Genomic DNA, 14,591 nt, shown 5'->3' with positions numbered 1-14,591 from the left:
GAAGAAGGGAGGGAGGTTCTGGAGTCTCTTCAGAGAAGGAGTCATGGGAAGAGGTGAAGGGGGTGGATCCTGGGCCCCTGAGAGGACCCAGTGAAGGGAGGATGACTGGGTCCCTGTGGAGCGGGAATACCTCCCCTCACTCCCCAAGCTCAGTTGGAGTCCCAGACATAGCAGAAGGAGTGATTGCTTTACTTCTAGGTGCAACAGGCTGGCAGTGATCAGGCTCGCCAACCCAAAGGAGGTTCAGCCCCACAGCAGAGAGTAGGAGAGAACTGCCTCCTCGTATGGCACCATGAACTGAGCATCCCCCAAGAACCTAAAGGGAGGCATGGCCGAGGCCTCGAAGCCTGAGCTGGAAGGGGCAGGCAGGCCCACAGAGCAGACCCCCAGGGCCTCCCTAAGTCTCCCAAGTGCCCCCTGGGTCTCTCTGGGTATAACAGGCTCTCTGAGGTTCTCCTAGTTCCCAGAGTCTCCCTGCATCTGCCAACGTGTCTTTGGGCATCCTTTGGGCCATCTGCCTATTCACACGGCTCTCTGACCCTCTCCTGAGTCTCCCTGGGTTCTGAGGCCCCACGGTGGCTCATCTCTCCTCTGGCCTTGGTCACCTTTTGGCCCCACACAACCAGGTCACACTGATGTTCTCAAAGACGACCACGAAAAGACAGACATGGCAGCCACGGAGTCATGAAACACAGTTGGGAAGTGGGTCTGAGCGCTGGGTGAAAGCCCAAGAACCAGATGGTCACAGAGCAGGGAAGAGATGAGGAAGGGTCAAGCTGGAGGCCACAGTAAGGGGCAGAGCCATGCTAGGGGTCAAGAGATCCCTAGCATCACAGAGGAGGGGGGCTGAGGTCAGGCCAATGCCTACTGGTGAGGGCAAGATCGCACTGTAGTAGGTGACGGAAGGTTTCCTGCAGAGAGGTCAGGACCCTCCCATGAGTCCTATCATCCCTCTCAGCCCCAGGCCGATGAACATTAGAAAGAGGACAGACCAGGCAGAGGCACCTGGGAACATGGTCTGAGCCCCAGTGAAGGCCACAAAGGCCAGGCAGGGGCCTATCACTTCCTGTGGGCCATGGAGGTGATAGATCACCCAGGCCTCCGATGAACTCAAACCAGTCCCCCAGGGTGACGCCTCTCCCCATCAGTTTCCCAGTCCTCTTCCTTTGGGCTCCGCCACTCTCCCAGAGTCCCCACAGACATCAATAAACTCAGTCTCCATCTTGCATCGAGGTCCATAATTCAGGACCCTGGTGCTCAGCTCTGTGCCAAGTTGGTTCAGCCACATGGCGTAGGCGTTGGCCGGCTTCTCAGACAGGCCACCTGTCTTTGGGCAGCTCCCCAGCCTCTATCAGCTATGCAGTTTCCATGCATTCTGGGGGAGAGTGAAAAGGGGGACACCTTTTTATCCCTCCCTCTATTTTACCCCCAAACGCCCTTATGCCAGCCAGTCACAAAACCTCCAAACTGAAGGTGCCCCCCAAAGTGTCTGAGCTTTTCTACCACCTGAGTCAAGTGGGACCTGAATAAGAATCCCCCCACCACATCCAATGGCCCTCCAGCCTCCAGGGAGGGGAAGCCAGTCCTTCCCAAGGCAGCCTGCTCTAATTTCGGAGTGACTCCCATGATTGGGATGCTTTTCCTTTTGGAAGCAGTGTTTGAGATGGCTTCAGCTGACTCTTCTGTCCTTTAAGTTTCTGTCTTATTTCCATCTTGAAGTCTTAAAAGAGACACGAAATCTTTGTCATTTGTGTGGGATTAACCCAAGAAGGTGCCAAAAATAAGGGTGTTGTTGAGAAATGCACGTGCCCAGAGAACACGTGTAACTTGCACATGGAGCTTGGGCTGAAGAACAGGGACTGAAGGGGACAGGATTGTCAGTGGAGACCTGAGCTGGGGACCAGCATGAGCGTCTCTCTCCAGTGACCGCTAGAAGCCAGGGGTCACCATTTTCTTTTTAAACTTTTACCTTCTGTCCTAGTAACAATTCTAAGACAGAAGGGCAAGAGTTAAGCAAGGGAGGTTAAGTGACTTGCCCAGGGTCACACAGTTGGAAAGGATCTGAGGCCAGATTTGAACTCTGGTCCTCTCAACTTTAGGTCTGACTCTCTATTCCCTGTGCCACCTAGCTGCACCCTCCTAGGGGGAGTCACCTTTGAATACTGGGAGGTGCCGGATTACTTCTTCTGCACACATGATCTTTTGGAGAAAATGTAGCTAAAAGCTCAATATATTAAAAGGAATGGAGTTGGGAATCCAGCTCATGCTATAGGAGGCAGGTTGTTAGGCATTTTCGAACTCTAAAATGCTTTCCAATTCTATTCTGTGATGGTTGTCTAGTCTCTAAGCTAAATGGGTCATGTGAAAGTGGGAAGGAGATAAGAATCTTGGTGGGATGAGGGCTGAGCCATTTTGGTGAAGTTATGAGATATTAAGTTATGACCATCTTTATGCATACAACTATAGACTCTGAGATGAGAGACCATTTGATCTGATTTCCAAGGCAGGCTGGGAGTGCTGTGGGATCCAGGACAGTCTCTTCTCCCATGGGCAGTGAACATGGACTTGAAGCTGTGAGGACCCAAATGGAGACCTACCACACATACTTTAAGATATGTGAAAGGAGCTGGAGCAGCTTAGAGTTCGGCGCGACCCCTAGTGGCACAAACGCGGTTTGCACTCTGAGGAACTCTTCCATTCACTATTCCTGTCTATGTAAGGCAGTGATGCTATGGAGATTTATTACATCTTACACTTACAGGAAGCCAAAATCTGCCCAGCTGCAACATCCTCTGTGGCTCCCCAGGTGAAGCAGATTGTCTAACCCACCTTCCTCCTTGTGATTGCTCTTCAAGTACGAGCGTTCTCGCTCAGTTTTCTCCTCTCCGGGATTAAAGGCTCCTGACAGGCAGGGAATCCCTCACTTTGGTCATTGCATTCCTAGAATTTTCTCATCATGAGCGCTTTTAAAATGCTTTCTCATTAGATCCTACCACAAATCCCCCCACCCCCGTACTCTCTCCAGATTGTCTGAGGGAGAGTCTGGCTACCTCCGTCTTTCTATCCTGTTGTCTCACTACTCTTCTCTCTGTCTCTGGGTTACAGACCCAACAGATCTCAGAAGAGGAAACAACCTCTGTGGGATCAGGTCTTGTCCCCGGTGCCCTGGATCCCAAAGTGCTTTATAAATAGCATCTCATTCATTCCTCATGACAGCCCTGGGAGACTACTAGTATACCCATTTTACAGGTGAGGAAACAGAAGTTGTCACATGCCTAGGGTCCCAGAGCTAGGGAGTGTCTGAGGTCAGCCCTTCCTGACTCCACGTCCAGTGCTCTGTATACTGTGGCTGCCACAAGATCCTGGATAGACCCTGGGAAACAGAGGCTCTTGGTGATCAAGCCCCCAAATAGAATTCATTCTCCCTCCCCCTACATCCATCCTTATTTTTTTTTAAACCAAGAAGACATTTTACTAGGGATGTTTTCATTTTTTAAATAATATTTTATTTTTTCCTCCTATTATACATGAAAACAATTTTAACATTCATTTTTTTCAAACCCTTAACTTCTGTGTATTGGCTCCTTAGTGGAAGAGTAGTAAGGATGGGCAATAGAGGTCAAGTGACTTGCCCAGGGTCACACAGCTGGGAAGTGTCTGAGGCCGGATTTGAACTTGGGACCTCCCATCTCTAGGCCTAACTCTCAATCCACTGAGCTACCCAGCTGCCCCCTCATTTTTTTTAAAGGTTTGAGTTCCAAATTCTCTCCCTTCTTCTGAGCCTCCCTCCCTGCCCTCCCCATTCCCTGAGATGACAAACAAGCTGATGCAGATTTTACATCCATCCTTTCCCTGCCTTCCCTGTTTCTGCCAAAGGCAAGCCCATCATCCTTCCAGTCCCCCAAGTCCTCTCCATCTCCAATCTCTGGCTGCACAGATCCTCGTGGCCAGCACCTAATTTGTTATTCAGTTGGGGGTGACTCTCCGGGAGCCCCTTTGGGGTTTTCTTGGCCAAGATACTGGAGTGCTTTGCCATTTCCTTCTCCAGCTCATTTTCCAGATGAGGAAATTTTTACAGATGAGGAAACTGAGGCAAACAGGGCTGAGTGGCTTGCCCAGGGTCACACAGCTAGTCAGTGCCTGAGGTTGGATTTGAACTTAGGTCTTCCTAACCCTGTCTTACTGCCCCAATCCATGATAGTAGGGAGTAACTGAAGGAGACTCCTAATGAGCTCTCTGCCTCTTTAACCCGTCCTGTACCCATCACCAGGCTCCCGAATGGCATTTCCTATTGTTTCTCATGCTTCCTCTCCTGGTTCCCCCCATTCTCTCCTCTGCCTGCTTTTGGAATGGCTCCTCAGCTTAACCTCCAATTCCCCAGCGCCCAGGCTCCTCTCTTGGGCCACCTCCACCACCCCGTCTTTCCCACCCCCAGCCGGAAATCCTTTGCATCTCCCGGGTTCGGATTTGTTTGGCTTCCGTTTCCCTCGGGAGAAAGTAGCCTCCTGGAGGGCAGGCACGTTCCTTTCTGTTCTTGGATCGTCGACGGCGGGAACAGGAGTGCTTTGTGTCTGCTGAAATGAACTCAGTTGGATAAACTGAGGCTCGGAAAGGAAGTCACACGGCAGGCTGGGCCCATGCCCCCGGCGCACCCCTTTCTTCCGGTACATTTTCTTGCCTGTTGGAGGGTGATGATGTCACAGGAAAGATGGAAGTGGGGATGAAGGCTAAGCAGAGCTGGAGTCGAATAGAGGCTGGCCGCAGCCAGATCCGCCCCGCCCCGCCCCTCCCTCCCCGACGAGGCAGAAGGTCTTCTCCCCAGGCAGCTGGCTCATTGCGGGTGGAACTTCAAGCAGACCCTGCAGAGCCCCAAGGGCAGCTCCCAAAATAACTAGGGGATCCCCCCGTGCGCGGCGCGAAAACGGACAGGAAGAGAGCCGTGCCTGGCTGGGGAGACAGGAAGGAGACAAGGGTTTGGGGAGTCGGGCATGGCCTGCCACCCCCCTCGCCCAGCATCTGGCCCCCGGCTCAGCGCCCACATGGACAGTTTCCGGAGCTTTCTAGGCCAAATCCCCCGCTCCGGCGGGGACAGTGCAGAGACCCCAAGAGTTAGGAGGGGGAGGCCAGGAGTATAGAACCCCTTCCTGAGGGGCTCACTGAGACGGAGCCCAGCCCCCATATCGTGCAAATGGGGAAACTGAGGTCCAAAGAGGTATTCCCCGACACAAACGCGAGAACTCAGCTTTCGAACTCGGGGGCTGCCTCAGTCCCCCTAGAGCCTCGGCATGGAACGCAGGCGCCTCGCTCCCACTCAGAACTAGGGGACCACCCCCAAAACAGAACGCGGGGTCTCTCCAGACGGGAGCAGCGGGCCGAAGGTGGCGGACTTCGGAGGCGGAGGCGTCGTGGGCGGAGTCCGAGGGGACCGCGAGCAGCCTCAAACCCAAGGCTTCCAGGGGAGGGGCCTCTAGGACCCTGGCCCCGCCCCCTCCGAGCACCAGGCAGTTCGCGTCTCCTCCTTCGCTGCGCAGGTGGGAGGCGAGGAAGCCGGCTCCCTCCCCACGCCTGCCTGGTGGCTCCGGGCACACGAGTCTAAGGAGCCATCCAAAACCTAAGGGGTCGCTCGGCCACCCAGACTACCCGCGGTCCTTCCGGCCTGAGCCGAGCTTCTTACGAGGTGAGCGGACCTTACCTTCAGCTCAGGGGGGATCTCTAAGCGCTTGAGGGGCGCCTGGCCAACTTACTCCGCTCTTCAGGTCCCACACACACTAGTGCTCTGGAATGGAGAATCCACACGCTTAAGGATGACGCTCAAGGCATCCTCGGTCCTCCTTGTGCTTGCTTTCTCGCGCGCGCGCGTACGACACGCACACTCACACTCACACTCACACTCACAGTCACCGGCGGAAATGGATCTCTAAGCACTTAAGAAATAACCCCCTCCCCCCTTTCTCCTTTCTCCAAGCGTCTGAGTCTCCCGCCTCTTCCAGCACTCTCCTGCATCTCAACTAGAGATCTCTAAGCATTAAGAGAAGAACTCCGCCAAGCCCGTTATTCGTTACCCGGCGACTCCGTGGCTGTCTCCATTGCTGTCCCCGCGCACCTCCAACACGAGGTCCCAGCCCCTGAGGCTTCCCCCCATCACCTCCACCCTACCCCAACCCCCGAGTCACCGTGGGCCACCAAGAGCCTTGGTGTTCTCCTCCCCGGGTCGCTGCCCTTCCCCCCACTTCCTCAGGCGTCGCCTGAGACACGGGAGGAAGCCACTGTACTTCCTGGGGTGAGGGGTGGGGAGTCTGTGGATGCTCTGCCCCAAAGGATCCCGCCAAAGCCCAGGTGCCGAGGGCGGAGAACCAGGGAAAGACCCCTGGAGGCTGAGGCACCGAGCCCCAGAGACAGAGAGATACTGGCCACATTGGGGGGTGGGGGTGGGGGAGAGCCAGGCAAACAACAACAACAAAAAAGAGGGGCAACAAGACAGACTGGGACTCTGAGACAGGGAGAAACCCCGGATGTGGCCTCACTCTCCTCCTCTGACAAATGAGGGGCTTGGACTCAACTCTCTCCAAGGTTCCTTCCAGCCATGACATTCTGGCTTCCTCTCAGCCTCGGAGGGGGAGAGAAAAGACAGAGGGGGCAGCCTAAGGGGCAGACTGAGCCAAAGCCAGCCTCCCAGGAGTCCATGAAGTCATCCAGGCTCTGTGAGGTAGAGCCTGGTCTGGCTTGGGCTAGGGTAAAGAGGAGATCTGGATGAAGGCAAAGCCCAAACAGGAGCTGCCCTGGACCCACAGACCATCCCTCTCTCTATCTCCATATCCCAGAGCCATGAAGAGGTGGGAGGGGTCCCTCCAGGACTTAGGGACGGCAGGGATCAGGGAATCAGAGGAGGCAAGGGATCCCCAGAGCTCTAAGGAGACCAGTAGCCCACAGGGGTTGGAGGAAATCAGGACCCCAGAGGAGAGTGAAGAGGAGATCAGGGGCCCAGAAGAGACTGAGCTTAGGGACCCAGAGGGATCCAAGGAGATTGAGGACAATAGGGACCCAGAGGAGATGAAAGGGATCAGGAGCCCAGGGGACACTAAGGAGACCAGAGCTTCCAGGACACTGAGGAGACCACAGGGGGTCAGGTGGCTAGATGAGATTGTGGATAACAGGGAGACCTTGGGGGACACTGAGACTAAGGGTCCAGGGGAGATTAAGGAAATCAGAGACCCAGGGGACACTAAGAACACCAGGGACCCAGAGAGATCTATGGAGGCCTGGAGGTCAGGGGAGACCTGGACCTCAGAGGAGACTGAGATCAGAGATCCAGAGGGATGGGAGGGGACCAAGGATTCAGTTTTAAAGATAAGTTCAGGAGAGAGCGGAGGACCTGAAGAGACTGAGAAGACCAGGACCCAAGCCAGTTCTCAGGAGCCTGAGATCAGAGATTCTGAGGAAACCAAAAGTCCTAGAAGGCCTGAGAAGACCAGGACCCGATACAGTTATCTGGACTTTAGGGGCCCCAAGGAAACTGAGGGTTCAGAGAGATCTAAGGAGACCAGGCACCTAGAGGAGGTGTGTGTGTTTTGGGCTGGGGAAGCTGGGAAGGGGGCAGGGCCTAGAGGCGCTTCCTCTTTTAGAGTTTTCTTTGTTGAGCATGGCCCTCCCTCAGTTTGCCCCCTCTTTATTTCAGTCTCCCTCTCTCCTTTCCACATTAAGCAACTACTGTTTACAAGGCCCTGAGCTCCAACATAATGCAGTCCTTGCTCTCAAAAAGCTTACAGTGTAAAGAGAGAAGCAAGATGGATTGACAGAAAACTATGTGGCAAGGATAGGCTAAAGCTAAGACTCGGGGACAGTCTGAAGAGACAGAGGTCCTCTGGGCTTCATGAAAAAGCTGTGCTGGAGTTGGAGGTTTGAAGAAAGGTCACAGCATTGAAGGATCACAGACTGAGAATTGGAAGCGGTCTTAGGGGTCATCAAACCCAAGTCTCTAAGAGCAACTGAGGTCCAGGAGCTAAATTGACTCACCCAGGGTGACGCCAAGTAGCAAATACCTGAGGTGGGATTCGAACCCAGGTCCTCATAGCACTCTTCTTTCTGAACTGCCACCCCTCTAGAGGTGAGGTTCCAGAAAGTAGAGAGAATGTCAAACTTATGAGAATCTTGTTATTATCAAGATGGAGATTCCTTCCATTGGTCATAAGGTGCTCTTCCCTCATCTCCATTGGAAGGAAGGTGTTTGTTTATTCCAGGCCTGGAATGCAAATACATGGGAGCAGAAGAGGGGAAAGATCAGAAAACAGGAAGGAAGTTCCCTTATATTGGCTGGAGTATGTTAATTTTCAGTCATATCTGACTCTTCGAGGCCCCATTTGGTATCTTCTCGGCAAAGTGTGGCTTGGAGTGCCATTTCCTCTCCAGCTCATTTGGCATATGAGGAAACTGAGGCAAACAAGATTAAATGATTCGCCCAAGGCCATAGAGCTAGGCAGCATCTGAGTCCAGATTTATTTGAACTCAGAGAGAGGAGGCTTCATGACTCCAGGCTATCCACTTCAGCACCTTAGCTAGAGGGTAGAAGTCTGGGGAAGATGGGGTGGGGAGACTGAACTTCCGAAAGGGAGGTCTGGAGGTCCTGAATTCCTTGCAGGATCAGAAGATAAAAGTATCCTGAAGGCAGAGAAGAGCCATGGAAGGCCTTAGGGCAGAGAAGGATATTAGGAAGCTGCCTAGCTCGGGCAGTGTGGAAATAATAAATGGAAGGCACAGGGAGAGCCTGGAGGCAGGTAGACCAGTGAGAAGTCTATTCGATGGTGTTGCTTTCAAGCTCATTTCCAACAGGAGCTCTTTCCCAGGCCCCTAAATTGCTAGCCCCTCGGACCCCTACCCCATTTCCTCTGTGTGCCCCTAACCAGAGAATGAAAGCTCCCTGAGGGCAAGGACTGGCCAGATTGCAGTCCCTGAGAGGCATTTAAATAAATGATGCGATAGTCCAGGAGAGGAGCGCTGGCTGGAGGTCTGAACCCCAAAGGGGTGCCCCAGTGGGACTGGGGGAAAAGGGGGCAGGCTGGAAAAGACACACGTGGTGGTTTCACAGTCTAGTTCTTTACCCCTCTACACTCCACTGGCCGATCTGCTCTCTCTTGTTGATGCAGAAGTGAAATCCAGACGAGAACTGGTTCGGTCTGGAGCCCATTGGGTTTCGGGGGAAGGGAGAGGGAGCAGTCCAGAATCACTCCAAAGCTGCGAACCTGAGTGGCCACGGACACGTTGGTACCATTGGCTGAAACTGGGAACTGGAGGAGGGTTGGCTGGAGAGCCCGGAGGAATGCTGGGACTTGAAGCTCCAGCTTTGGCTATCTGTATCTCTGGGAACCTCTGAGCCTCTGCATCTCTTCATTCCTTGTCTCTACAGCCCCGGGTTAAGATCATGGCGGGGAAGGGCTGCCTCAGCCTCATCAAATATTTCCTCTTTGTCTTCAACATCTTCTTCTTCGTGAGTTATCCCTCCCCTAAGCCCTGTGCGCCCCCTCCTCCTCCCACCTCCTCTTGGATCCATCTTGGGCCGGGTCCCCCACTCAGCCCTCCCTGCCTCCTCAGGTCCTGGGCAGCCTCATATTCTGCTTCGGGCTGTGGATTCTCGTGGACAAGAACAGCTTTGCCTCCTTCCTGGGTAAGAGATTTTCTACCCCAACCCTAGCAGTCCCAAGCCCGGATACCTTCACGTGGCCTCAGGCGACCATTCTAGCTCTGCCCCCAGCTTCCTTTTGACCCGTGGGTGTCCGCAGGCATGTCCTTCACGCCGCTGAAAATGTGGTCCTATGCCATGGCGATCTCTGGGGTCTTCACGGGCGTCCTGTCCTTCCTCGGCTGCCTTGGCGCCCTCAAGGAGATCCGCTGCCTCCTTGGCCTCGTGAGTGGTCCTCAAATGCCTCCTGGTACCCCGCAAGCCTGGAGATGCTCCCTACCATCCTCCGGGACCCCCCCCTCCCCTTTGGAGTCTGAAAGCTCCCCCCTAGCCCTCGGTTTCCCTAGGGAGCGTCCCGTCTCTCCCCCTCCTCCCCTGCTCTCCCTGAGCCCCGGATGCAGGTCCTAACCCTTCCCCTCCCCTCAGTACTTTGGTCTTCTGCTGTTGCTGTTTACCGCCCAGATCACCATCGGAGTCCTCATCTACACCCAGCATGGCTCGGTGAGTGAGACCTTCCGCGCTGGCCTGGGGGGAAATAAAACCCCCGAGCTAGAGCCAGAGAGGGAGACTGAGGCTGAGACACACGTGCCCGGAACGAGGCAGAAGGAAAGGGGCTGGGACGGAGGGGGCAGAAAGGAGGAGGGCGGGGAGGAGCAGAGACAGACGCAGAGAGAAGTGGGAGGGAGCCCGCCAGGGGCTGCCTGCCAGGTGGAGGAGAGCCAGCCCGAAAGGGCCTGTGGGCACGCGAGGCGAGTCGGAGAGAAGGCGATGCTTCGGGAAGCAGCCCAGGAAAGCTGGAGATCGGAAACCAGAGGCTAGACCCTGGAGGCAGGCTGGGCGCGGGAGACTGAGGAAGGGAGAGAGGACAGAGGAGGAGCCGAGGCCCGCTCTGGGAAGCGGAGAAGCCGGCTTATGTGTCCCTCTCCCCCCTTCTCCGGGCCAGCTGGAGCGGAAGGTGAAGCTTATCGTCCTGGACGTTATCGAAAATTACCACAAGTACCCAGACGCGTACAGCACGGCCGAGAACTGGGATTTCGTGCAGTTCCAGGTGGGAGTCCCGGCCGCCATCTCCCTCCCAACTCGGGTTTCCCTGGGACCCCGCGGGCCAGGGTCCTCTGTGCACGCACAGTGCCCCGCCCGGAGCCAGGCCCCTGCCTGTGCGTGAGCATCTTTCTCCCGGTGAGCCGGCCCCTCCCTCTGTCACCAGCTTCGCTGCTGCGGCTGGGACTCTCCCCAGGACTGGTGGCTGGCGTCCTCCCTTCGGCCTAATGGCTCGGCCCCCAGCGGCGGGGAAAGAACCGTCACCTCCTCCCCGACCACCCGGAGCAGCGATTTGGTGTCCCCGAGCCGTCCGCTGGAGCCGGTTCCACGAGTGCCCTGCTCCTGCCAGAACACGTCGGTGATCATGGGCGCACCCCCGAGCCCCGCGGAGGTCTCCAAAGTCAACCAGCCTGCCCCCGGGCCTGGCGCCAAGGCCAGCAGGGTCCTGCCCGGTCCGGGCGTCCCCGGGACCGCTACCCGGCTGCACTCGGGCGAGCTGTGCTCCCTGCCAGCGGATAGCTCAGTTTACCAGGAGGTGGGTTTCGGGGAAGGTCCCGCGGGGCGGGAGGGAGAAGGGGAGAGAACACGGGGGGAGGGGACTGGGTGGGGGACCCTGGAGGAGCTTTGGGGCGAGGGTAGATCTAACTCGAGCCCCGCCACTACAGGGCTGCTCTCGGAGCCTCTACACGTGGCTGCACAACAACCTCATCTCCATCGTGGGCATCAGCTTGGGCCTGGGGCTGCTCGAGGTGAGGACCCAGTCTCAGGCCAGGAGAGCCCTTCTGGGGCCGTTTAACCCCCTTCCTTCGCCTCTCCGGAGCCTGGAGCACCCACACCCACACCCACACGCACGCCTGTCCTCCCTTTTCCAAGAAATGCCGAGGCCAAGCCACCTTTCTTGGGTGAGGTGGACCTTGGCACCAGGTCCTCTTCTCGCACCCCCCAGAGAGTCTACACATACGCCTGCCATCGCGGATCCGCCCTGATCCTGCGCTCTCTTCCGAGGGTGGGAGATGGCAGCCCCTCCTCTGATTAGCCAAGAGGTGGGGGAAGCTCATCCTATCCCATTGGCTGAGGAAAGGAAGGCGGAGCCCTTCATAATTTAGCCTGGAGTAGCCCAAGAGGACCCATTCTCAGTCTCTTTTAGTTGAGGCCAGATGCCCAAAGATGGGGAGGCGGAGTAGGTTCTATCTCAGTTGGCCGCAGTAAGTCAGATGAATCCCAAACGAGATGATGGTGAGAAATGGAAAGGAGCCCTTCTCAGCTTGGCTCCTGCAGGAAGGGACCCATCCCCAACCTTTCCCTCGGATTGCTATCGAAGTAATCAGATGAGGCTGGGAAAGGGGGGGTACGTGTGAAAGAGTGTGTGTCTGTGTCTATGTCTGTGTGTGTGTCTGTGTCTATGTCTGTGTGTGTGTCTTTTATCTGATCGGTCAGGGCAGAAAGAGACCCTCCCACAGCTGGGCCTAGAAGGGGGCGGGAAGATGCTCTTCTCGCATGTGCGAGATGTGTTCTGGCACAAGCCTAAATGGTGAGCGGGCCCAGGGGCCGGCCCGGCTGATGCGCATGTCCCGTTGCAGGTGGTGGCTTTGGGGCTGACGCTGGCGCTGCTGCCACACGCCCGGGGCTGGGACACCGGGCGCCAGGGGATGGAGGGCGAGTCATCTACGGCAGGGGAGGGCGGGAACAGCGGGACAGGGACGCCCTTGCCCACCTGGTGCACGGCCAACAGGTGCCCTACGTGGGGAGCCCCGGCGCCGAGTCGCCTGCCCACCGTGATGGGGCGCTGGCTGCCACGGGAGCGTCGGACCTCGCGGCAGTCGTTTATCTGGTCCGTGTGCAGGCTAGGGCCCCAGGGCTGTGAATAAAGGATCGGCTCAGACCCAGGACCGGCGATGCCCTGCTTCTGTACCCGCCGGCCCTGACTCTGGCCTCTCCCCCTGCGTCTGTGCCCCGAACCGCGAGCCCTGACCCCATACCCACCCTTGTCCTCAGCCCATGCCGGCTCCCTTTCTGACCCACTCGTGTCTCCTTCCTCTCTCCCTAGCTCGGGGTCATGTCGCTCTCGATGTTTCTCTGCAGGAACCTGGATCACGTCTACAACAAGCTCTCGCGATACTCTTAGACAGCTCCCACCCTACCTGAGACCCCAACTCCTGTCCCCAGGAGACCTTATTCTCTTGCCTGAAATAGCCACATCCTCTCTCCCATGTTGCTCTCCTCCAGCTCACGCTGGAGAGCTGCCCCAAAGGAGAAATCTAGGCTTCTTGTTCTCCCTGCTCCCTTTCAGGCGGGGGAGCCTGGCACCTTGTTTCCCAGCATCCATCCCTCTCACTTCTTGAGCCAACCAGGTCCTTTCCCTGAGCATCTAGGAGGCTCCCCAGGCACCCAGTAATATTCTGTCCCCCACCTTCCCTGTCTTCCTAAGGATCCTCCAGATCATGCTGTCTTTGAGTGCCTCCCCCAGCATTCTGTCCCCAACAGGGATGGAAGCTGGATGACTAATAGGGTCCTACTCTAAATCCCAAGTCTCTTGTACTCCGCTCTGTTTTCTTCCCACCCAGCATCTTCTTTATTGCTGAGTCTGAGCCCCAGAACTCTCTTCTCTGCCACCCTCTCCACTTAGCATCCCAGCCCCTTCTCCTGTCTTCCCCCAGTTACTTTAGTGGCCACCATAGCAGGCTCCACCTCCCCTCCCGCCGGCCCCCTCACCTTCATCTTCTTGCTGTGGGCTACCATATTCTCTTCTTCCTGGAGGTCTCAACGTTCTGTCCAGGCTGCCCTTTTTTCCTTCCTTTCCTGGGTAATGTGGCTTCTTATCCCCCAGTCTTTTCTCCTCTTCTCTGAGACCCTGGCATCCTACTCTCTAGCTCCTTTTCTCCTTATCTCCTCCACCCCTTTGTTGTGTCCTGTCTCCCTTTCCCTCTCAGGGACCCCATTATTCTGTCACCTAGATGGACCCTCTTCTCCCTCCACTCCCAGTGGCCCATCCTCTGGGACCTTTAGCCTCCTGGTGATTCTAGCATCCTCCCACACAGCCCATTTTCTTAGCTTTTCATTTGTCTTACTTTTCACATCTCTTTCTGTCCAATAACTTTGAGCTCTGGGTAAGAAATAAAAATCATTAAATTTGCTGGTAAAATTGGCTCCTGGTTGTCCCTAGAAGTTCCCTGGTCTTTCTTCCTTTACCAAGACAGGACTTCTCATCCCAAGTCTCCAATACCAATGGAAGACCAAGGAGAGGAAGGTAGCCTGGGGGTCGGTCCTTTGTAGGTGAAAAACCAAGATGAGCTAGATCCAGCACCAGGGCAAAGACTGATCCCATGAGATTTACTAAGAATAGATGTAAAGTCTTCTGCTTGGATTTTAAAAATAAACATCATAAAGATAAGATGGGAGGGGACCTAGACTGATCTTCCAAAATGTTCTGGGACTGTCAGTCTGAAATGGGTCAACAGCGTGGTATTGTCACCTAGAGAGTGGAAACAATGTCAGAAGGTAGGACAGAAATCTCCCTCAAGAAAAAGTAGGTACCCACATAAACCCCACTAACAGTAAAGCAACATGATAGCACATCAGATGATTGCCAACGTCCCCCATTTTTTATGCCTGGAGGGAGGGGGAAAGAAGATTGGTATTTATGGAACATTCTCATGAGGGTAAGAGCAGAGGAAAGCTTATGGGTTTTGTCTGAGCAGAAATTTATGCACTAGTGGAAAAAAATTGGAAAATGAGGGAATGTCCTTCTATTGAGGAATGGCTGAACAAATTGTGGTATCTGTTGGTGATAGAATACTATTGTGCTCAAAAGAATAATGAACTGGAGGAATTCCATGTAAACTGGAAAGACCTCCAGGAATTGATGCAGAGCGAAAGG

General features: G+C 55.3%; 1 protein-coding gene across 1 annotated transcript; it reads left to right on the top strand.

Annotated features, from left to right (window-relative positions):
- The first annotated feature begins 9,248 nt into the window (after window positions 1-9,248).
- On the top strand, window positions 9,249-13,856 carry CD37 (CD37 molecule). The gene is made up of 9 exons (XM_044667129.1): window positions 9,249-9,258; window positions 9,401-9,481; window positions 9,586-9,658; window positions 9,774-9,898; window positions 10,100-10,174; window positions 10,617-10,721; window positions 10,881-11,249; window positions 11,380-11,463; window positions 12,762-13,856. Exons 2-9 carry the CDS (start codon window positions 9,416-9,418, stop codon window positions 12,837-12,839), a joined length of 975 nt encoding a protein of 324 aa, XP_044523064.1. The 5' UTR covers window positions 9,249-9,258; window positions 9,401-9,415; the 3' UTR covers window positions 12,840-13,856.
- Window positions 13,857-14,591: the final 735 nt, after the last annotated feature.

The sequence above is a fragment of the Gracilinanus agilis genome, chromosome 3 (genome assembly GCF_016433145.1).
Source record: "Gracilinanus agilis isolate LMUSP501 chromosome 3, AgileGrace, whole genome shotgun sequence".
NCBI lineage: Eukaryota > Metazoa > Chordata > Mammalia > Didelphimorphia > Didelphidae > Gracilinanus > Gracilinanus agilis.
Note: the sequence above shows the minus strand (reverse complement) of the source record. Positions and strands in the feature narration are given on the sequence as shown.

Coding starts and splice junctions, on each gene's coding strand:
- CD37 (XM_044667129.1), top strand. CDS start 9,416: ATGGCGGGGAAGGGCTGCCTCAGCCTCATCAAATATTTCCTCTTTGTC. Junction 9,659..9,773: donor CAGCTTTGCCTCCTTCCTGG/GTAAGAGATTTT, acceptor GGGTGTCCGCAG/GCATGTCCTTCACGCCGCTG. Junction 11,250..11,379: donor ATAGCTCAGTTTACCAGGAG/GTGGGTTTCGGG, acceptor CCGCCACTACAG/GGCTGCTCTCGGAGCCTCTA.